General features: G+C 38.2%; 1 protein-coding gene across 1 annotated transcript in view; it reads left to right on the top strand.

The window, feature by feature from the left end:
• The window catches only part of LOC122788286 (sodium channel protein type 4 subunit alpha-like), a 1,768,016-nt gene that overhangs the window by 1,517,170 nt on the left and 227,591 nt on the right, over positions 1 to 23,255 (top strand). Inside the window, exon 21 of the mRNA XM_044055359.1 lies at positions 12,759 to 12,881. Coding sequence (XP_043911294.1) covers positions 12,759 to 12,881 — 123 coding nt within the window. The remainder of the gene's footprint in view (positions 1 to 12,758; positions 12,882 to 23,255) is intronic.

Below are 23,255 nucleotides of genomic sequence, written 5' to 3' on the forward strand. Positions count from 1 at the left end.
TCTGTCATTATGTACCAGCTGCTATTTCTAGGTACATTCACATGATATTTATTTACTCTAGAAAAGTCCACGGTATGTGTCTATCTCCATTTACATGCATTTTATATGTGGTATTTTATATTTATGCCTTTTTTATTATATATAGGTTTGATCTTTAAGGCAAAATGTATGATGATTTATTAACAGTGTTCAACTGACAATGTATAAGTGTAAGTGTATATTAGCTGAATTGTTGAGTTTGCCTTTAAATTATGGTGAACGGGTTAATTGGTTGCATTTTATTGGCTGCTATACTTTATTTAAACATCTTTGTGACTGTTACTATTTCAATGGTCTGATGAAGCTCTTTGTGAAAGCGCTTACCTACATATAGTAATAAAATAAGTTTTTATGTATTTTGAGCATCGTTTTACTACAAGTGAAGCTGAGTTACTGCTTGCCTGTTCGTAGTTTATCCATGATATTGACTTTTTTTAAAAAAGTAAAATTTTTTTTTTTTTTTATTTAATGTATGTGCGCCTATGTTTTAAATGATAATTTAATAAAGGTCTTTAAAAAATAACTCATGGCCATTGGTACAACTAAAATTTAGGTGCATAAAGTAGCCATCTGAGGTGTATCCAGGCTTCTTGATGGATTTAGACTTATGCAAGAAATTCCAGATCAACTAATAATCGTTCATTTCTTAAGAAATTAGCACCACCAAGCAAGTGTACCACATGGACTCCCCAGGGTACAGGTATTAATCCATACTCAAGAGTTTGACTGTAGCATTTAAGCACCCCAAAATCTTCGTTAATAAGCAGTAATGACCTTTTTGCTCAAATGATTTACAATATAGGTTCATGGGTGTATACTAGGCTAATGACCACTAACGCCCTTATAAGCCTAGCCATGCAACCCAAATGTGATCCAGAAATTTGATTTATATACAGGGTCTTTTACTGACTGCCTCTGTTCAGAGATATAAGCACCAGACCAAGGGTGAATTTCCGATTACCTATCCATTGGTCCAAATTGCACTTAAATAGGATTAGGTTGAAACTCTACTTCCCATGGGTGAGGACCCTGTTTCAGAGAGCTGGAATACTCTAAGAAACATCCATCTCTCTAACATGTCCTATTCATGTTGCAAGCAAAATTTAGGTTTTTGAATCTAGTAGTTGTGATACTGTTTGTTTTGCAAATGTTCAAAAGGTTCATCAAAACAGAGTCAAGGGATACCTTGTATACCAGGCAAAGATTACCTCCCAGAAGTTTGTATGATACCAAGTAAGGAGACAGGGCTTTGAGATGATCGGTGTAGGACATTCTGTTTACTCCCTTTATTTTTTTTGTAGCAAACCTTTGTAGATGCTCCAGTTGCTGCTTGTGTCTGGTCAGGTACATACTGAAGGGGGCATCCTACTCCATGGTGGGTTAGATGAGGGCTGAGTACAGTGTTGCAATGACCTCTCTTGACCTATATGCCAAGCCCCTACTTATAAGTTGATCAACATAGGACATTCTCAATACATTGGACACATATTATTTGAAGGCTAAGTTACCATCTACATGAGTTCACAGATCCCTGACTAGTGAATCAAATTTTAGGGGTGTTTTATTGATGATGTAGTTAGCTGGAGTGGCTGACTTCCCTAATGGTATTATAATGCATTTTTAGGCACTGAGTTTTAAGCCTTGGCTTTGGCATCAAGCACTGTGACTTTCCTAAAGGGAGTTCTTATCTGGGGGGGGGGGAGTTCAATGACTGCTCCCATTTTGCAATTATTTGCAAAGTTGGTCAGCCAGAGGCCTTTGACATTGGCTTTGACCCCCAAGAAATAGATGCTAAATAGGAGCAGACCAGCACAGACAAATGAGGGACTCCACTGGTGGCCAGAGTCTTTGTTGAGGTGGTCTCATGGATTTTAACCTCCTGGATCCTATCTGTAAGCCAGCTAGCTATCCAGTATGTTATAAAGAGATGTATGACTAGTTCCATAAGTTTGTTGACAATGCCTGAGTGAGGTTTTGTATCAAATGCTTTAGCCATACCTAGGTAGGCAGTATACACCACTTTCCTCTCATCCATTGCTTTAGTGACCTTTTCAAAGAAGTCCACCAGGTTCAGTAAGCGTGACCTTCCTTTGACGAAGCCAAACTGGGATGGATCCAGTGTCTGGAGGTCTCCTATATCTTTGCTGATAATTTCAATGATAATTCTTTCCATGGCTATGCAAACAAGACTATTAAAATCAATGGGTCTGTAGTTTCCAGGAACTGGTGAAGGTCTCTCCATATGAAGGGGGAGGACCATTGCAGTCTTCCATTCTTGTGGCACAAAGCCTTAAGACACAGGCAAATATGTACTTATATAAAAGAAAATAAACCATATTAGTATGTTTACAGTTACAAACATTATACATCACATATACTCCATTGTATGATCATAATCAATCCAAAAGTACATAAACTGATCAATTCCTACCTTTCCTTAAACCTCACTCCTCCTCCAAAACATTATTCTGCATGTATTGCTTCCACAATTTCCTTTTTGCTATGTAACGTGCTCCTACACATTTAAATGATCCCACTTCCAGTTCTTTTATCTCTGTTATAATATTCAATACTTCAAATACTGTTGGTTTAGACTTCGATTTCCATTTTCTAGTGACTGCATTTTTGGCAGCCACCAGAATTAAAGTTAATGTGTAGACAATTCAGATCCCATATCCCAGCTCAAAAAAAATAATTTCCTTAGTTATACATTTCTCACTCAACATTTTTAACAGAGTACTCTGTAGGAAATTTTTACAGTCTGCCAACTCAGTACACTGCTAAAATATATGTTACCAATTACCTCTTTCTTCCTCATTATACCTCCAACATTTGCCATCTACCTGAGGAAAAATTCTTTGGAGTCTGCTTTGGGTATAAAAATACCTATATAGACACTTCCAGGCAAAGATCCTAAATCTTCTAGATTGTGTTACATATTTGGGAGCCATACATATGTCCTCCCATTGTCTCCTTGTGAATTTCTTATCCAGTCTCTTCCCAATCTTTTCTAATCTCATCTGATTAATTCCTATAGTTGTCATGCAATATTTTTTATACTCATCTCTTTAACAACAGCTTCTCTTCTAGACTGAACTAAAAACTACACCAGAGAAGATCCTTCACTTAGGATTCCCCAGTCCCTTACTCTTTGCATATACTCTGATATCAGTCCCTGATAGGGAAGGCAGTCTCTATCCTGCAGTCCAAAATTTGTCTTGGCCTAATCCCACTCTATTGCTTTCCCCTCTCTAGTTATTTGCTTCCATTACCTTGGTTCATTTACCAGTCTTCTCCAGTAAATTCCATCCCCTCTTGCCTGCGCTCTATACCCTAATTAATATCCTCCCTATTAGCATAATCTCCTTTCTCCCTTCTCTTGTTGGCTTAGTTCTTAGAATACTTTCTGGTACTTTATGAATATAATATTCTGTATGGAGATTGTTATTCTCCTTAAGGATCTGCATTCAAAATCCCACCCTCTCCCTATTTTTTAAATTTTCTTCCTTCTTCGTCATTATCCCTTAACACTTTGAACTGTAACTTTCTGGTTGTGTCATGTATATGAGCCTTAACTATGTAGCTTTCAAATATCCCTTTAGATCAGGTAATCCTAAACCACCTTATTCTTTTGGAAGGATCAGCTCATCCCACTTGACCCTTGTGCTCTTCCCATCTCAGATAAAACCCTTCACCTCTTTACTACTATCAATAACTTCTCCAGTTGATGAAAATATGTCTGACCTTTATGTAAAACTACAGGGACTAAAAACATTTTCACTTCTTTTAACTTACTATCCATAGCCATTAACAGCTTCCAGTTTCTCAGTTTTTGTATTATATTTTGTTTCAGTCTCTTCTCACATATTGTTAGCTGCCATAACAGAATCCTTTTTAATCCATGAGTCATTGTATTGAGTCGCATAAATATGGGTATTACTGAACTAATGTATGCGTGGATACAAAGTTTAGAGCTTTAGACTTTAATTTATCTTCATTAATTTTATATCCTGAAGTATTCCACAACACTGCAATGTCCTTTTCTGTTTTTATCAGGCAGAAAATAATATTGTCTGTAAAAGAAGCCTACATTTCTTGATTACCACACCAATTATATCCCTGAATTTCTGAGCCCCTTGTTTTCTTTGCCAGTGGTTCTAACACCCTGACTGCTTCCTCTGTTCAGACACAGTTTAAAAAGGAACCTTCCCACTTTAATTTTTGCCTCCGATCCCTCATATATCCTCCTAATTAACCATATTATTGTCTCAGAGAATATAAATGCTTCAATTCCCCTATGCAAAATCACAACTTACTATGTCAAATGCTTTCACTGCACCAAGACTCACCAACAACAGCAGTATTTTCTTACATTCTACTTCCCTCTGGGATCATTATGTTTCTATTAATTTTGTCAAATGTTTGCCTTCACTCCTCCCCACCCCACACACACAAAACTATCCTGATGCATATCTATCAAGTTTGGAAAAACTCTTGTCATTCTTTTAGCTAATACAAACAAACAAACACTTTATAATCATGGTTTAAAATTGAAATGGGTCTATATGAAGCTGGGTCTGATGGGTCTTTACTGTCTTTAGGTATTTCAGCCCACCAGAGATTTCTTCCAGGATATTGGTACTTCCTCACCTTTTAAAATACTGTTAAACAAAACATTCCAGATCTTTATCACTTTTTCCTTAGCTTCTAGATGTCTATAGGAACACCATCTAGTCCTAAATACTTTACTGCAGATTGATTCTACATCACTGTTTTTCTCTCATCTCCCCCATATTAACTGTTAATTTTTGAGCCTCATCTACATCTAACCTTGGCATACTTAAGTCTTCCATAAATATTTCCATTTGTGCTCTTTCCCGATTTCCATATTTCCCTGCTTTATTCAAATTTTTATAAAATTTCCAAAATATCTATATTAGCTCTACAGGATCTCTGGTTATTTTCTTGTTATTTTCTTCCAAAGTTTGGCAACAACCCTTTCTACTTTCTGTTGTCTAAGTCATTGTGCTAAAAGTTTTTGTGTTCTGGGGTTATCAAAAAAACAGCTGCTTAACAGCAATATTTCTAAACTGATACATATTATCCAGATGCTCTTATTCTCTCTTCATCACCCTGCAATTGTGCCTCTTCCTGTTCTGTGGGATTCCCTATAGTCTGCAGTACTTTAACCTTTGTCAGCCCCTCTAAATAATTCTTGTTACTTCTTAATCATCTTTTTTTTCCACCTTATTTTTAAACTCCACTCTCAATTTCTCCCACTCACTAGCTATAGCTTCTGAAGAATTTTTTAGCTTCCCTAATTACACTTGAATAATTTTCACTATCCACTCCTTAAATTCCTGTCTTTAACAGGTCAATTTCTTAAATTTCTGTCTTTAACAGGTAGGTGGGCTAGCAGTAATGTCTCATTTTTAATTTGTTATGCTGCATTGTTATCTTAGTTTTTGTTGGCGCATGATCTGAAATAGTTATTGTGTGTGTGTGTGTGTGTGTGTGTGTGTGTGTGTGTGTGTCAAAGCTTTCAGTTAAGTGCATGTGTTCCTCTGCAATGCAGTTTCTGTGTAGTCTAGCCCGGTTATTCTACCTTGGAGAATAACATGTACATTCTATCAGAGTTCCTACTACTGAACTGACATTTTCCATACAAAATATTTTGAATAATTTCTTCAGAAATCTACCCTGTTTTATTATAGTTCCCTTATAGGTCCCTCACATGCATCCTCACTCTTGCAAATCAAGTTCCAGTCTCTGCCTAAGTAATATATTCCATGCTGAAAGCTGGGTATTTCTCCCAAATTTTCTTAAGGTCCATAACAGCAGTTTAGGTGGAATATAAATACATGCAAACGTAGTCCTCCTCCCTTGCCAGTAGCCCCTATAACCATAAATCTACCATTATTATCTTTTTTCCTCTTCTGTCACTGTCAGAGCTCCTCTGGCAATTAAAATAAGTAACCCCCTTTTCCTTTGTCCCTGACATTCTTCTGAATATCCATCTTCAATCTCATCTCTTTATCAAATTCACATCATCACTTCTTTCAAAATGTGTCTCCTGTAGCATTGCTGTTTGCACTCTGCATTTCTTAATATAATTCTTACCTTTATGTCTAAACCTGTGAGATCATTCATGTTCCAAAATAATATGGACAGTGTAGCCATTATGATAAGAAGTTATTACTCTCACCTGTTTTATACGGCAGTTTTTAAATGTCTATTTCCAGCTTTTGTGTTACACACAGCCATTGATATTTGGGAGATTGATCCCTTAAACAGCTGTTGCTTGTAATCTCCATTTGAACCTATGTCACATTTTACAAGACTTTATGTTTTAATGAAAACCCTCAAAAAAAAAAAAAAGAACATATTCCAGAACACCTCACAGCCTATTAACTTAAAACAAACAAAGCTATGTACATCTTCAAATAATGAAGTTAAACCATCTAAAAGGAGCAATTGTCCTAAATCAGCAGCTGCAACCACAGATATTACTTAATCAGGGTGGGAGGTTAGCATAATGGTTAAGGAGTTTACCTTACAGACACAAGGTACAGGGTTTGATTCTCACATGGGGTAATTGGCTAGGCTTAAAATGGCCTGCAAGGACAGTTAGCCTAGTACTAATCTATGAACCTATGAACCTAAAATTAAGGTTATCCATGCTAAGGTGCATGTTACATCCTATGGTTCAACTTACACTAACTGCTGTCTGGTCGTATGTCTTCTTTTAACTTTATTCCTCTCCCACATGTGAAAAATAGCTTGTACACTTTCAGAAAGCATTAAGATTTACCCTTAAGAAAAAGTGCACTGGCTATCTTTAAATAAAACTATATTATACACCATTTTAGTAAATGCATTTAAGTATTTAGATGCCAGCAACACTGATATCTCTTATTCACATCCAATACCTTGTACCTTTTAATTTTGCATTTCTCTCAGCAAACATTGTCCAGAACTCTCGAAATGTATTGCCTGCCAACTTGTCTCCGTGAAAATAGAATGTACAGCTGTCCTCAGCTGCAGACTTCAACTGACACTGAATATGGGATTCTTGAAAGAAAACTTTTCATTACATTCATATTGTCTTAAGTTTCTTGTGTAAACATAGGGATTTTAAAATGTTATTAGATTAAGTCAAGAGCATTAATCTAGACATTCAGCTATACAAACGTAAGAGAAAAACATTTAAACTATACGTATTTCTTAATCAGTGCACTTTTGCAACCCGTCTCCCACCCCAGCAGCCCAGAATTATAGTATATTAATTTAAGCATGCTTTTGTCCAGCTTTTCTCCACTTTTACATTGTAATGCCTACAATTCTTAACTAAAGAAAAAAGTACTTACTTACTTTAGTATCTTTATCACATGCAACAATCACTGAAAAATGCTTTATGATGTCATGAAATGTTTTATTCAAATACAGTTAAAAACAAAAATTGTTTACTTAGCTACTTTAATTACATAAAGTGAGATATACTGAGTTTTATCAGTTCATTTGAATAGGTGATTAAAGCTTCTTTCATTTTTCCAGCCTTTTATTTGCATTGAAATACTCCTTCAGTGTTTCATTTACTTTAATCTACTGTGAGCACACACAATTTATTTCCCTCTAAATTATTTATTTATTTACATTTGTTGACCAGGAGTGTCCGACTGGACGTAGGTCCATTTTCAGCGGAGGCCCGGGGAGAAAAGCTCCACAGTTAAAATAAACAGACAGTAGTTACATTGGATTACATAGCAATTAACAATTTAACATAGCAATTACTTACAACATATTTACAGATGAAGAACATAGTACATCAGTAGACAACTAGAATCTTTATCTGTGAAGTATATAACAGACATTGACAAATGTTACAATGAGAAGTTCCTGCTGTATAATAAGTACTAGGCTTATGAGCATCTGAGCTTGCTATAACAAAGGTAGTTAGTGGAGTGGAAAGAAAGGTAGTGGTTGGATGGGGTGGGTGATATTAGAGTGGGAGTTGCAAGGGCATAGCCAGCATGTTTTTAGGTGCACTTTTAGTAATGTTTTGAAGTGGGTGCACGATGGTACGGAGGTAATTGTGGGTGAAAGGGAGTTCCATAATTTGGCTATGGTGCAAGAGAATAGTGCTTCACCAGCAGAGTTATTGGCTTTAGTGATCTGCAAGTGATTTTTTTTGCTGGATCTTAGTGGTTTGGTGGTGCGATAGGGTTGGAGTAGATTCTGGAGGGATGGGACATTTAGTGGATGGTTTACTAGTTTGTGGGCGTGTGAGAGTTGATACCACTGAAGGAGGTGAGGGAGTTCAAGCCAGCCCAGTTCAGCAAGTGATAGACAGTGGTGACAATGGTAGGATGCCCCTGTGGCAAATTTGGTGATTTTGTTGTAGCAGGTCTCTAGCTTGTTTAGATCGCATTGCCTTAGGTTGGTATATATTGGAGAGGCATAAAGTAGGGTGGAGATAAGGTGGGAATTTGCTATTGAAATCTTTGCTGCTTTGGTGAGAAATTGCTTATTTCTGTATAATGCTCCTAGTTTTTTGTGGACTTTTTGTATGGTCATGGATATGTGAATGTCAAATTTTTGTTTATTGTCTATTTCCACTCCTAGCAATTTGGTGTGTTCAGTTGGGTATATAGTGGTGTTGTCTTTTGCTGTGATGTTAAAGTGAGAGTTGTTTTGAGTATGGTTGGTGGGTTGGAAGATGAGTAGTTTAGTTTTGTTTGGGTTGAGTATTAATTGGGCATTGGATAACCAAGTTTCAACAGAGGAAAAGGCTTCCTGTGTGACTTTTTGCAGTTTTGGTAGGGACTGGGCTGAACAGATGATGGTTGAGTCATCTGCGTATTGTATGAGTGTGCCATGTTTGGTGGCAGAGGCTAGATTATTGGTGTAAACAGAGAAGAGTAGGGTTCCAAGGATGGATCCTTGGGGAACCCCTATGGAGACAGGTAGTTGGGGAGATATGTCATTCTGCCATACAACAGATTGTTGGTGGTCAGACAGGTAACTCTGAATCCAGTTGGTGACTGATTGTGAGAAGGATAGGTTATTGAGGAGAGAGATAAGTTGTTTGTGTGGGACCATGTCAAATTTCAAATTACTGAAAGCCATCTCTTCTACCTAAGCTGGAGCTTGAGCTGCTTTTTACTGAGCAGCTGACAGATTCTTCCCATCGTTTTCTCTTTGATTTTTCTAGTTGATTTTCTTTAAAACTGTCTAAGTTTCTTCTTTGCTGGCATTCAGGCAATGTACTCATTAGCCAGTGACTGAATTTTACTAAAACTGGCAGAATTAGTAGCCCTTAACTCTCAGTTTCTTTTCCACACTGGGAGAACTAAAACTAAGCTATTGATTAGTGTGCAGCCATGTTGGAAGTCGCATGAAGCCTGTTTTAAGGCTATAGTTAAATATAGCAACTACAGGGGTACTGATAAGTCATATTTTAGACTGTTCTTGAGACATCCCAGGATGTTATCAGGGCCCACTGAAGTTGAGCTCTTGGCTTTACTGAGCACAGCCAGTACATGCTCCCTAGTTATAGTTGGAGGATTTATATTTGAGGGTATTTCTTGGGGTATGGTTGCTGTTAAGAGGGGATAAAGTTGGAATGGAATTTGTCTGCTTTATCACCAGGCCTGATGAATGTGGCACCATTAACTACCAGTTCAGCACATATCTGTGTGCTGTCCTTGAGGATTCTGACATAGCTAAAGAAACCCTTATGGTTATCTTTCACATTGGAGGCTATCTGAACCTCAAAGTTGTCTTTGTTTGACCTAAGTAACCCTCTTAGTTGCCAAGTTTGAAGAGAGAGTTTTTATCTTTATGGAATTACCCTTCCTGCTTTCTGCCATAATGTTTACTTTTGTTGTATATCCTGTTTATTCTGGGATGCTACTGGTGCAGTTTGTTTCTGGGGCCTAGTTCTGCTTTTACTTCTGGAAGGTACAGCAGCCTCTATGCAGCAATTGACATAGTTGTACAGAGTTTGAGAGCAATTCAGCATAGGCTGATATTCTCTGGGTTTGAAGGTCATTGAATTTTGACAAGCCTTCACTTAATAAAAAGTAGCTTGCCTTGGAATAGTTTCTTAATGTTACTGTTGTTATTGGAGTTACAGAGTTGATTTTGATTTTGAAGCAGACAGCTTTATGGTTAGACCTTACCAGAGAGGATGAGATGTTTGAGGGGGTGGGTGATTTTCTCCCACATATGTAAGCATGAGGACCAGTATACTGGAGCCTCCAGTGGGTGTATTCACTATTTAGTCAAGGGTGTTTGTACTTATGAAGTCCAGGAATCTCTGTGCCTGTAGATAAGGCTTTGTAGGATTCCCATTCTATAGAGGGATAATTAAAGTCTCCCATGAGTAGGCTGTTAGATTGGATGGTAGGTGTCTCCAGTAGGTCCAAGTACACATTGTGAGCTTTTTGGCACATGGAGAGCAACCTATAGCTGGCTAAGATATGGTACAGGATTTTGTCTGTGGTGATCTACACATGATGGAACTCCAGCATATCATCTTGTTTGACCATCCTAGAGGTATGCTTATTATTGATGTATACTGAGACACTTTCACCTTTAGCCCTTGTTTGTGTAGCTATTGGTCTAAAAATGTGGAAAGCTCTGAAGCCTTTCACTTCCGGAGTACTTTCTTCCACTTTAAATCATGTCTTGGTAACTGCACAGATGTCAATATTATCAAGTGTGAGGACTTGGAGGGAGAATATTTTTTTTTTATTTAGGCTCCTGGCATTGAGCAGTAATACCTTGAGGTTCTGTTGCGTTGATTTTGCTATGTCAGTAGGTTTGTCAATTTGGCAATGCCTGAAAAAGGCACTATGGGTATGGACAAAGCCTTAGACAGTATTCAAGGGCCTAGAGGGGAAAGGTGCAGGCCATCTTTGCCAAAGCAATGTGGACTGTTGACCATGTCCCCCCAAGCGGACAAATATTGGATCCTCTTAGAATGACAACATAAAAGATAGCCATTTGTTAAAATCAATCATCTTTTGCTCATAGGTTCATAGGTTCATAGATTAGTACTAAGCTAACTGCCCTTGCGAGCCATTTTAAGCCTAGCCAATTATCCCTTGTGAGACTCAAACCCTGAACCTTGTGTTTGTAAGGCAAACACCTTAACCATTAGGCCACCCTCCCAACAATACTGTGGCATCATCCTTGGTGATGTTAATACGCTGCTCAGTGCTAGTCTCATACCAGCCTGAGACAGTCTGAGAGCTCCATAATGTCTATCTTCATATGGTACAGGGAGGTACATCTCAGGTCATTTACACCTACATGGACTATGATGGAGTCCTACTTGTACCTGTGGTGTAATGACTTAAGTGCGTATAATTTGGTGGATCCTGCCTCCAGATAAGCAATTAACCACTATCTTCATCTTGTTCAGCCTGGTTAGAGGGGCATCAGTATGCTTTACAATGGAGTCCCCATGACAAGTCCTGGGAAGTGTGTTTTTTTGCCGTAGGGGCTTAGTGCTTGGGACTGCTTTGAGTGTGACTGTATGTGTGGTGTCAGCTGTTGCTTTTTCTGTGTGCCTTTGGGTTTCCTGAGGTATAGCTTTGACAACAGGTGATTTAGGAAATCTTTGTTGTTTAGTGTATATGGTTTTGACAACCTGATGTATATTTGTATGATACAGTTTAGCCTCCTCTGTCATTATATAAGTACACCTTTCACATACCACGTCTGTCTCTGTAAGGGTTAAGTGGTTCTAGGTAAACATGAGAAAATTGGTACATTAACTCAAGATGTCAATATCCTCCAAGCTTGCTACAGAGAACTTAAGAAATTGCATATCCATGCTGTCCAGTCTTTTGACTGGTGAACTAAAGGGGGTGGTGTATTGGGGGGTAGAAAGCTATTAAGGGTACTTTGTTGGTGCAGAGTAATAAGGGTACTTTATTGGGGCAGAGTATGCTAAACAGTACTAAGTTTAATGTTTACACAATACTGAATTCTACTAAATGTATAGTTATTGCCGCTCAGCGTCCAGCTAGTTGCTCTAAGCTTGTCGGCATGAAAGGTATTTCCTCTATATTTACTGCTTTACAGGTTACACCTTAATGGATCATTCTCTAAGGAAAATTTGCTTTCTAGGATGTATCTCTAGAAAACAATGGGTGGGAAGAGTACTTAAATAGCTTATGCAACAGACAGTAGCAATGAAAGTGGGGAGGGAGGGACTTTAAAAAACAGATTACCATAAAGGGGGAGATCAGACACTCAGCCTAGAAAGAGAAGGATCAAATCAAATAAAAGCCGTATCGGAGCTCTTTCAGAAACTTACGCTTAATGTCTCAGTTGTGGTTGGGTCAGACCCAAAGAACAGGGGGACAGTGAAGATATCATACTCTACTACCCTCGTTCCATGTAGTCAGTGCCCTAAAGATGGCATTCAGCATCCATTAGGTATTACTAGCTATCTGACTTTCCCTAAATAAATATCTCAAGAAAGGGGTGTTACATGTTCAGTTTTCCCTATGCCAGCAGACCATCAGCTGATCAAGATTCATCAGTAAAGTTACAAAGCTAAAAGAAAATATCATATTTGTTTAAATGGCACTGTTCTTGGATGTTATGTTTTTATCATTTTATGTGGAGGAGAAGGGTATTTTCAAGTCACTGCATAAATAAATAAATATTATGCCTGCTTCAGTTTTCTAATTTCTGTTTCTTAGGTATCTCTTATCAGTTTAACAGCAAATTGGATGGGCTACTCAGAACTCGGAGCCATTAAATCTCTACGGACACTTAGGGCTTTGCGACCTTTAAGAGCTCTGTCTCGGTTTGAAGGCATGAGGGTAAGCACATTTCCACACCTCACATTAATGCACTAATAACTCATCTGATGTGTGTTACACTGTTTAACTGAATTATTCTCTTGTATGTGTGCTTTATAGTATTGTATAATGCATAGTTTAATCACTTAAACTTAACTGGAATTTGAAATATCTGAAGTGATGCCTTTAGTATGATCCACATGGCAGATGTCCCTTTTGTCCTTATTTTCATGCTGTTAGTAACAAGTTACACCAATAATCAAGAAATGAAGCAGCTCCTTTTTCAGAGTTTAACATTTTCCAAGACTCCCTAACAGACTGATCTGTCACTTAACAAAAACTGTGGTTAAACTCTGTGCTCAAGATGTTAAATCACAAAGCCAGTTTGTCCTTCCTTGGAGAGGGATGAGATTTCTGACAAGGATTACAGTCCATAGTGTGCACATGGGCCAAAATATAGGGGACACCATTAGAATCTCTTCCATTCTGATCCCTAGGATATGGACCTCCTTCCTCACAAGGAATAAGACCTCACTGCCATTGCAGCAGACTGTTCATGGCTTGTCCTTACTGATGTCACTACACATCAGGCTTCATGGCTTGTCCTTACTGATGTCACCACACATCAGGCAGAAGGAGGGGTAAGAGTGTAGGGCAAAGTAATCTGAACCACCCACTGATGGTAACTTAACTTGGCCTAACTCAAACCAGAGATGGAAATATAGCTGTGGCTAGCTACTAGGGGGACAAATGGACCAGAGCAAATGGCTTGATGGTATAAATAGGAAGGGACAAAATTAAAGAAACAAAAAAAAATAATAATAAAAAGGATGGCAGAGGTATTTTGTCAAATGTCTGATCTGCAGAATCGTAATGATTTTTGTTTTGCCTAAGTTGCAGTCTTAGCATGCAACAAAATGTGTTAATTTTTTTCTGGACATTACCAAAGTATGCTTCTATTAAGCTGAACGTCAAAGCTGAAGAAGCAGATGGCATAGCAGCACATGCCACCAACAACAACCTCTTTCTCTAAATAAATGTTAATGGTCCTAAGATGGCTTCTTAAGGTTTTAGGAGGAAAATCCTGCCAAACTTGACAAGATTTAATGCCGTATACTTCCCCAGATAAAAACAACCAGAGTGGTAGTCACAGTAAGGAATTTGTCTACCGCAGTTATACTTTCCCTTTTTTAAAACACAAATGTAACTGAAAAAGAAGAAACACTCTACAATAGGGTGCTTTTCTGCCTGAGCTTCAGAGACTGTAACCAGCAAAACTGCAAACTGTTCATGAATTAGATGGATGTCTGTATATATAAATGTGGCAAAAAAAGCTTTGAAAATGGTGCTGATGTACGTACCTCATGCCTAGAGCAGATGTATGCTTTGCAGTGGAAGGATTCTGAACTTTGGAAGGCTGGCTGGACAGACCAGACCAAGAGTAAGCCCTTCCTATGCTTGTGGATCAGATGCTACTGGCAGCGAGAGGACTCACCTTCAGTGCAATCCCTCAGCTTTCCAGCTGGAAGCAGCTCCCAGCCCATCTCCACTTGCTCACAAACAGCTTGGCTTGTATATATGTAACTGCACTCGCCTGATAATCATATATATACAACAGTGGTCATCTGTTCTACAATAAAGGAAATGAGATTTGACAACTTGGATTGAGCCCTCTGGAGTTTTTTCTTTCTTACTGATTTGAGCATTCTGTTTTCTAATATAAATGCACTAAGGTGATTTCCTGCTGACCATTGGGACAAATTGAGCTGGCCACAGAAACCCAAGCTAGACGGGTCTGCTCCTACTGGTTCTCTTGGTATTTCTGGCAACTACACTAGGGTTGACACTTTTCAGATGCCCAAAGTGGGACATTTCATATAGAAATATAATTCTCTGAAGGACAAACCATACCTGCAGCTATTGAAAGGAACTAGACTTAATTATTTTGCCAAAATAAAAGGTCATTCTTGTAGAATTTGAGTTGTTTTTATTGTTTAGTATGACAGTAAGGTATTTCAGATACAAAATAATTGTTTTATTTAACTATTACAGGAAACACAGTAATTTTTTTCTCCTAAAATCTCAAGACAGTCATTATTTTTTGTATTTTTTATAGGACACAACTGCCCAAACAGGGACTGTCCTGTGCAAAGAAGGACAGGTGGCAATCTTACCGTCCACAGAAACCCAAGCTAGACCAGTCTGCTCCTTGACAATACAAGTAATTAGAAAGACTTTCACTCAAAATGTAGACCCAATGAATCTTTCCTCTTTTATTGGAACCAATAGAAATCACTGAAAAATCAAACCACAAACCAGTTTCACCCATAAGTTGTCTTCAGTGGGAATCTAACTAAACATAATCACCTGACCTGTTTAAATCCAATTCAAATAATCACATCACAGGGCTCTGAATAAAGATACAACTTTCACTATATATAGAGATTTAACTATAGTGGCATCTATTGGCATGCACTCTAGGCTGTACTTTTGTGACTGTACTATGTTTCTTTGCTAGAGATGGTCTGCACTTGCCCCCCCCCCCCCCCAGGCTTTCAGATACTGGCAAAGGTCCTTGTCTCCTCCATAGTGCCTTTTTTAGGCAATGTCAAAACAACAAATTTTCCAATGTAACAAACTGTAATTGAGACAAACATAGGGTTGTGCTGCTTAATGCTAGGAGTTTAAACACAAAACTGCACTCCCTGGAAGCATTCCTCACCTTGGAGGATGCTGACATCTATGCAGTTAGCAAGACATGGTTCAAAGTCACTGAGTGCACCCTGGCTGTACAAGACTACAATGCCTTCCACATATTCAGACCTCAAAATGAGCATGAAGGAGTCAAAGATGAAGGTGTATCCATCTTCATTAAAATCAAATGCATTTCGAGACCGGTCAAACAGCATGACTCTATCGAACTACGTCATGTCCAATTAACTATTGGGAAAGTACCATACAACATCATTGCTAGCTATAGATCCCCCACCTTGAACCAGGATAAGCACACCGTCTACCTTAATTTACTGGAATCCCTTGCCAAACCGCCCAACACCATAGTCATGGAATATTTCAGCTTTCCTTCCATAGACCGGGGGACCTACTCGAGCAAAAACATGCTTGCCTAGAGGTTCCTGGACTTTGTTAACATAAAATGCTGTGGAACAGATACTGTGCACCCCCACTAGGGGCTCTAATGTTCTGAACATAGTACTCACCAGCATTGTGGATCACTGTACTTCCCTATGAGTGAAACCCTCCCTGATCAGGTCAGACCACAAATCAATCTCATTTGAAAGAACTGCTGGAACTCACACCCTCACAAAAACAAAAATTGTAAAAAACTTTACCAAAGCTAACTACAGCCTACTAAGCGATGGTATAAAAAGCTTCATACCAACCGCAATCGAATAATATCAATGATCACTATGCAGAAGTGTACGCAAATGCCCTGTACAAACACTTAAGTGACTGCATAACCTCTGCTGTGCCTGACCAGATCACAACCAGGTCTTTCTGTAAAAAAAAAAGCCACCATGGTGGACTTCAAGTATAAACAGATTATATAACAACAGGAAGAAACTGTTGTCCAAAAGCAAGAATGATAGCACTCTGCAGAGAAAGAGATCATCCTAAGCCTATACAGGAAAATCAGAAATCTTGTAAAGTCTTCTAAAGCAAATTACAAAACTAAAATTGCATCCCTAGCCAAGGATAATCATAAGTTAACTACATCCGAAGTCTAAAAGGGAATGTCCAGCTATGTGCCAAACTGGTTGTAGATAGGATCGCTCATACTACACTGGAAGATATCACAAACCTGCTAGCTGACAGATTCAGTGCAAACGTTGCCCCCCTGTTCCCACCTACTATATCAAAAAGCATACCTGGCACCAGCTGTCTGTCTAATATCTCTAGAGAACAGGTTGTCTCTGCACTCAATAAGGCCAAAAACATGGCCTCAGTGGAAACAGATAATATCCCAGGTTGTTTACTAAGCAATCTAAAACAAGACCTAGCTGACCCACTTGGCATTCTCTTTAATCATAGCTTGAGAATTGGCTATGTTCCTGCAGAATGGAGAACAGCAACAGTAATCCCCCTGCACAATGGGGGAACATTAACTGACCCTGTGAACTGCAGACCCATAAGTCTAACCAGCCTCTTCTGTAAGGCCATGAAAAGAATTATCATAGACTTATCAACAAGAACATAGACGACCTCCAAACATTGGACCCAAACTAGTTTGGCTTTGTTAAGGGTAGCTCATGTTTATTAAACCTTGTAGATTTATTTGACAATCTCACCAAAGTCATTGACAAAGGTGAGACAGTGCACACAGCCTATCTCAACCTTGCCAAGGCTTTCGACACAATTCCCCACTCTGGCATCATAGAGAAACTCTCCCAGATAGGGATTAATCCTTACATTACTAGATGGGTAGCCAACTGGCTCACTGACAGAACTCACTCTGTCAAAATTGGTGACTCCACATCCACCAGTAGACTCATCACCAGTGGAGTACCACAGGGGTCTATGCTGGGCCCCTTACTGTATGGCATCTATTTCTCAAAAGTCCAGGCCAAAGTAGATGGCCTTTGGTTCACCAAGCTTTTTGCTGATTGCAAACTGGGAGCAATAACTTAGTCCCCAATGATGTCAACATATTACAAGAAGGACTAACACAAATAAATGATTGGTGTCAAAGCCATGATCTAAAATTTAATGCAAAAAAATGCATTATTATTCCCTTTGGCAAAATGGAATTCCCTACAAATAACAATACTGACAGCAGCCCCCTGAGTTCCAACCCAGTGGTGTGAGACTTGAGAACACAGGTTGATAGCAATCTGAACTTTGACCACCATGTTTCCACAGTGGTAAGGAAAGCCTTCTGTGGAGTGCACTTTATAAGCAAGGGCAGAGCATCCAGGTCAAGGGATGTTATAACTCCACTGTATGCGACCTCATGAGACCACTAATAGAGTATAATGCACCCCTTTTCATGTACATCACCAGACACCTGCAGCAGCTGGAGAGACCTCAGATGTTTCTCACTAAGCAAAATACAGGGACTCCAAACCATGACCTACATGGACAGGACTGAAAGCTCTGTCACTTTACTCTGTATCTTATTGGCTGCTGAGAGGTGACTTGTGCCTGGCCTATAATGCAATCTCCAACTCTGCCCTAATGAAAATGCTGCACATCCACAAGTCAAATGGCACAAAAGTCCCTCACAATAGGGATCTCAACCTCACTTGTGACATTAACAAAACATGCCAGAGAGACAGCCGCTTCTCTGGAACAGACTGCCTGTTCACATAAAACAGAGCTGCTCACTGACCCTATTCAAATGCAACCTAGATAATTGGATGGGAGACCACAAATTCATTCCTATGGTGGCACCCATGTCCCTCATAGACAGCGTTAGTGGTGCTGATCACAGATCTGCTCTGTTCAAAAATTCATTCTGTGAACTACCCAAAATGAACAAATGGGGGGGGGGTACTTTGGATTAACATGGCTAGGCTTGTAAATGCTCTAAAGCCTCTTGCCTAGTAACCTCCTATGAACCTAATTATGACTAATAGCAGTGCCAAAAGGAGTAATACTATTGCCACATAATTGTGCCACCTAGTAGTACACATACCTCATAGCACTTTATTCATATCCACATGTGGTGTACGTATTTGGATGATGTGTACATTGTTTGGAAAAGGGACTTAGCCCAATTAAGTGAATATGTACATTATTTGAATAAAAATGAATACAGCACAAAATTTGTTGCATTATGTACCTTACCGTCAATTTTTTAGATATCACTGTCACCAAATTATTGGATGGTTCACTACACACTTCTTTATGCAAGAAACCTTTTACAAGAAATCTAAGACTTAGTATATACTCCAAAGTTTCAGTCAGTCTCTACATTTTGAGACTCAGCATTGTGGATTCCTAAATTTTCAATGGATACCTGCTGGGGATACTAGACTACTAGAGGTACCCAGCAATGCTGGATCATGTTTCTGTAACTGTAAGTAATGCTACAGCAAACTGCTCAGAGTAATATTTCGTGGCCCCTTCTAAATCGGTGGTTAGTGCTAGTGGTGTCTGTAAAGGAATATGCACAACTTGATGTTCTTGCAATGCAGATTGTTGCACATGGGACTGGCTAAACTGGGTGGCTGAGGTCAAAGCCCAGTGGCAAAAACATACGTATTCAGGAGCAATAAATAGGATTTTACTTCTTATGTATTGATAATTTAAAGATATTTTAGCTCATTACTGTACTCAGTGTTCAGAGGAAAAGTTTATTACAGTAACCAGAATGAAAACGAAGTACAAAGCAAAATTTCAGATTCAGCAGTAAAGGTATATGAAGTAAAACCACTGGGACTTATCTCTCAGAGGCTATATCCCTGCCCCCCCACCCCCAACATTTCATTATGAAGCTTTCAGGTAATAAAACAGTGCTAAGCTACAAAACACATCTTGACACTGCATTTCTAACCTCAGAGCTTCCAGTGCACTACACCCCTGAATTTGATTCCACAGCTTCAGCCACCTGAAAGTATGGCATTGTAGCCACAACATATTACAGTCCAAAATTATTATGCATTTTTTTTCTGGAGTGAAATATTCAGTGCACTTGGAAATATTGCTTATTGTCATAATTACTAACAACCAACTAGAAATAGATCAGGTATAGTGTGATGTAAATGGACATTAACAATGAATTTTCTTTTCTCCCAAAATGGCATTTCATACCATACTGGTCTCTTACTTATGAAAATATGAATAATAAGTGACAAATGGTGATCGACTTCTCTACTGCAGGACATCTTAGACTGACAATTTTACTGTCATTTTGTTAAAAACACAGTACTCTAATGCTACCTACTGTTAGCTGGTAAGTCACTTATTTTTGGGGTCTGGCTTTTTTAACTGTCTGGACACCATAAGGAGCTATGACTGTTAACTGGAAGTGTACAACAAAAGCACTACAGGCTTGAATGAGTTATGAAACTTATATGTAACAACAACAGGGTGTTCAGCTACAACCATACTGAAGAGTGCAGTTCTAATTTCAGTCATTCACATTCAGAATACCTCTGAATTTCACCCCACAGCTACAATACCATGAACGCATGGCATTGTAGCTATATTACAAGTGAAAAAAGATGTGTACTATTTTTGTGAAACATGAAGGAGTTTTACTTCTTACACACAGACACACACACACACACACACACACACACACACAGATATATAAATCTACAGGATTTTTACTTCTGTCATAAACAGATCTTAGTATACATATTTTGGACATTCTTTTACCCAGCTTTTTACACAATGGCCAAATTTAAGCATAGTGGTAAACTGAAAAAAAATTCAAGGACTCCTAATAAGATGCTTGGGTACAAAACACACATAGTCCCTGTAAAAGCTGCCCTTTCCAAGACTGTACATTACCTTTTATTGACAAGGAATCAACTATAATAGCTATGTTGCTCTTTGACAGATATCTGTCCTCTCCAACTAACAAAGCATATCAATAATATTGCGAAGATGGATGCCATGATGATGCTGAATTTAGAAGTGCTAGAATTATAGGCCCACTAGCAGAGTTTTGTGCTCTTTCTGTTGGTGAATCCAGTGGAGGGGGAATTGTGTGCAACCAGCATGAACTCCCTACCTAGCAGATAGTACACTAAGGATGCCAAGGGATCCCAATGTCTATTTTATTTCTAGGCATCCTCTCTCACTTTAGAGTGGAGTATCTGGCTTTGGTTTAGTTTTCTACTTAAATAGCAGACTGGGTGATTTTCATTGTTCATCTTCTGTGTGAATCCTGTCCCTAAAATGACCTCTGATGAATCTCTGTAGACTGTGGAGGACTTGTAGAAGTCAGGAGACAGTAGAAATGGCTCAGTAAAAGCTTTTTAAGTATTTTAAAAGCCATATCAGTTTCTGGTATTCCAACCTTAGCAAGTTCTTCTAGGACACAAGCTCTAGAGGCAAATTCAAGGATAAATTTCCTGTAATAGCCACCAAGTCATAAGAAGGTCCTCACTTGCATTTTCATTTGAGGTACTGACTTCTTTTCTAACATCTCTATTTTTTTCTTTCTGAGGTTGGATTAGACCTCATCCTTTCACTTACCATTAAGTATGTGACCTCAGTCAAGCCAGCCTTGTACTTTGGAGCACTGACAGTGAACGCATCTAGGCTCATGGAATATTAGTAGCACATTGTCTGGACTTTTAGGAGATAAGAATCCCAGTCCTTTGAGTGAATAACCATGGCATCTAAACTACGCTGGTGGGGTCCTAAGACTCTAGTCTTTGGAATGCAGTTGGGATGCCAAGGAGACCAAAGGGAAAAAAAAGGGTTTTAAATAAAGACCATTTTTTATGGAGAAGGCAGTCTTCTTCATATCCTCTGTGGACAAGAGCACCTGTCAGTATCTTTTGGTTATGTCAAGGGTAGTAAGGTATCTGGCTTTACCCAGCCATTCCACCAGCTTGTCTACCTTAAGCATAGTGTAGTAATCATATTTGGATAGGCTGTTCAGTTTATGAAAGCAGCTACAAAACTGGGCAGTGCCTGCTCCTTGGGAATGGTCTCTATGTGGTAATAACTGAGGTTCAAGCAAGTAATTCAGAAAATAAATGTTTATTTCTTGAGAAGAATTCCAAGTCCTTCTTCTTGGACCCTAGAGAGGGTTTCATCTACCAACACTTGGGGAGTGCATAGTAGTTGTCTTTCCTGTTCCTGGTGGATGATCCCGAATCCAGTACTTATAGATTAGCTTGAGCTTCTTTCCCAGCTGTAAGTATATTTTGTGATAGATATGTTTAAGATGTATTTTATATTTTATGATAGATCTGTTTAAGATGTATTTTATATTTTGTGATAGATCTGTTTAAGATGTATTTTATATTTTATGATAGATCTGTTTAAGATGTATTTTATATTTTGTGATAGATCTGTTTAAGATGTATTTTATATTTTATGATAGATGTGTTTAAGATGTATTTTATATTTTGTGATAGATTTGTTTAAGATGTATTTTATATTTTATGATAGATCTGTTTAAGATGTATTTTATATTTTGTGATAGATCTGTTTAAGATGTATTTTATATTTTGTGATAGATCTGTTTAAGATGTATTTTATATTTTGTGATAGATCTGTTTAAGATGTATTTTATATTTTGTAATAGATCTGTTTAAGATGTATTTTATATTTTGTAATAGATCTGTTTAAGATGTATTTTATATTTTGTGATAGATCAGTTTAAGATGTATTTTATATTTTACGATAGATCTGTTTAAGATGTATTTTATATTTTGTGATAGATCTGTTTAAGATGTATTTTATATTTTGTAATAGATCTGTGTAAGATATATTTTATATTTTGTGATAGATCTGTTTAAGATGTATTTTATATTTTATGATAGATCTGTTTAAGATGTATTTTATATTTTGTGATAGATCTGTTTAAGATATATTTTATATTTTGTGATAGATCTGTTTAAGATGTATTTTATATTTTATGATAGATCTGTTTAAGATATATTTTATATTTTGTGATAGATCTGTTTAAGATGTATTTTATATTTTGTAATAGATCTGTTTAAGATGTATTTTATATTTTGTGATAGATCTGTTTAAGATGTATTTTATATTTTGTGATAGATCTGTTTAAGATAGATTTTATATTTTGTGATAGATCTGTTTAAGATGTACCCCCGGATTCATGAAGCTCGGCGCAAGGCCAGTGTAAGGCCTGCACCGGCCGTGCGGCGTATAAATGATGTAGTAGCGCCATATGCATATTAATGAAGGTGCGCCGCTACCACATCCACGTGCATAGGACACGTGCGCGAGTGCATGGGGCGTTACTAAGCTGCGCCCGGAGGCGTGTCAATGTCGGCTGGCGATGAGCAACCTAAACTGCTGAATATTATAGCCTGCCTGCAATAGTAATCGCACCTATCAGTGTCCGTGGATAATGAAACATATGCAAAGCATGCAAGACAGTTCCCGGCCACACAAAATGGAGAACCAAACAGAAATGCACGCAACATAATATGAGTTTCCGTCCATGGAACAAATGATATGTAAAATCGTGTGTCCGTAATGTACTGCACTGTCAGAAGTTATACCCAGTGGAAGTGAAGCGCCAATACACACATCTAGCCCCATGGGTATGGTCACCAGCAGTCCCACAGTGGTAGAGATAGTACACAGCTGGGCAGTTGTGGCTATATAACAACCGTAAAGAAACCTGACAGTCCAAATTGTATACCAAACACACACAAACATATGTATATTAAAATGTGCTATACACATGAACGTAACCGTGACATACACATAGGATGCCAT

The sequence above is a fragment of the Protopterus annectens genome, chromosome 13.part0 (assembly GCF_019279795.1).
Source record: "Protopterus annectens isolate FY-2018-M chromosome 13.part0, PAN1.0, whole genome shotgun sequence".
NCBI classification, from domain to species: Eukaryota; Metazoa; Chordata; order Ceratodontiformes; family Protopteridae; genus Protopterus; species Protopterus annectens.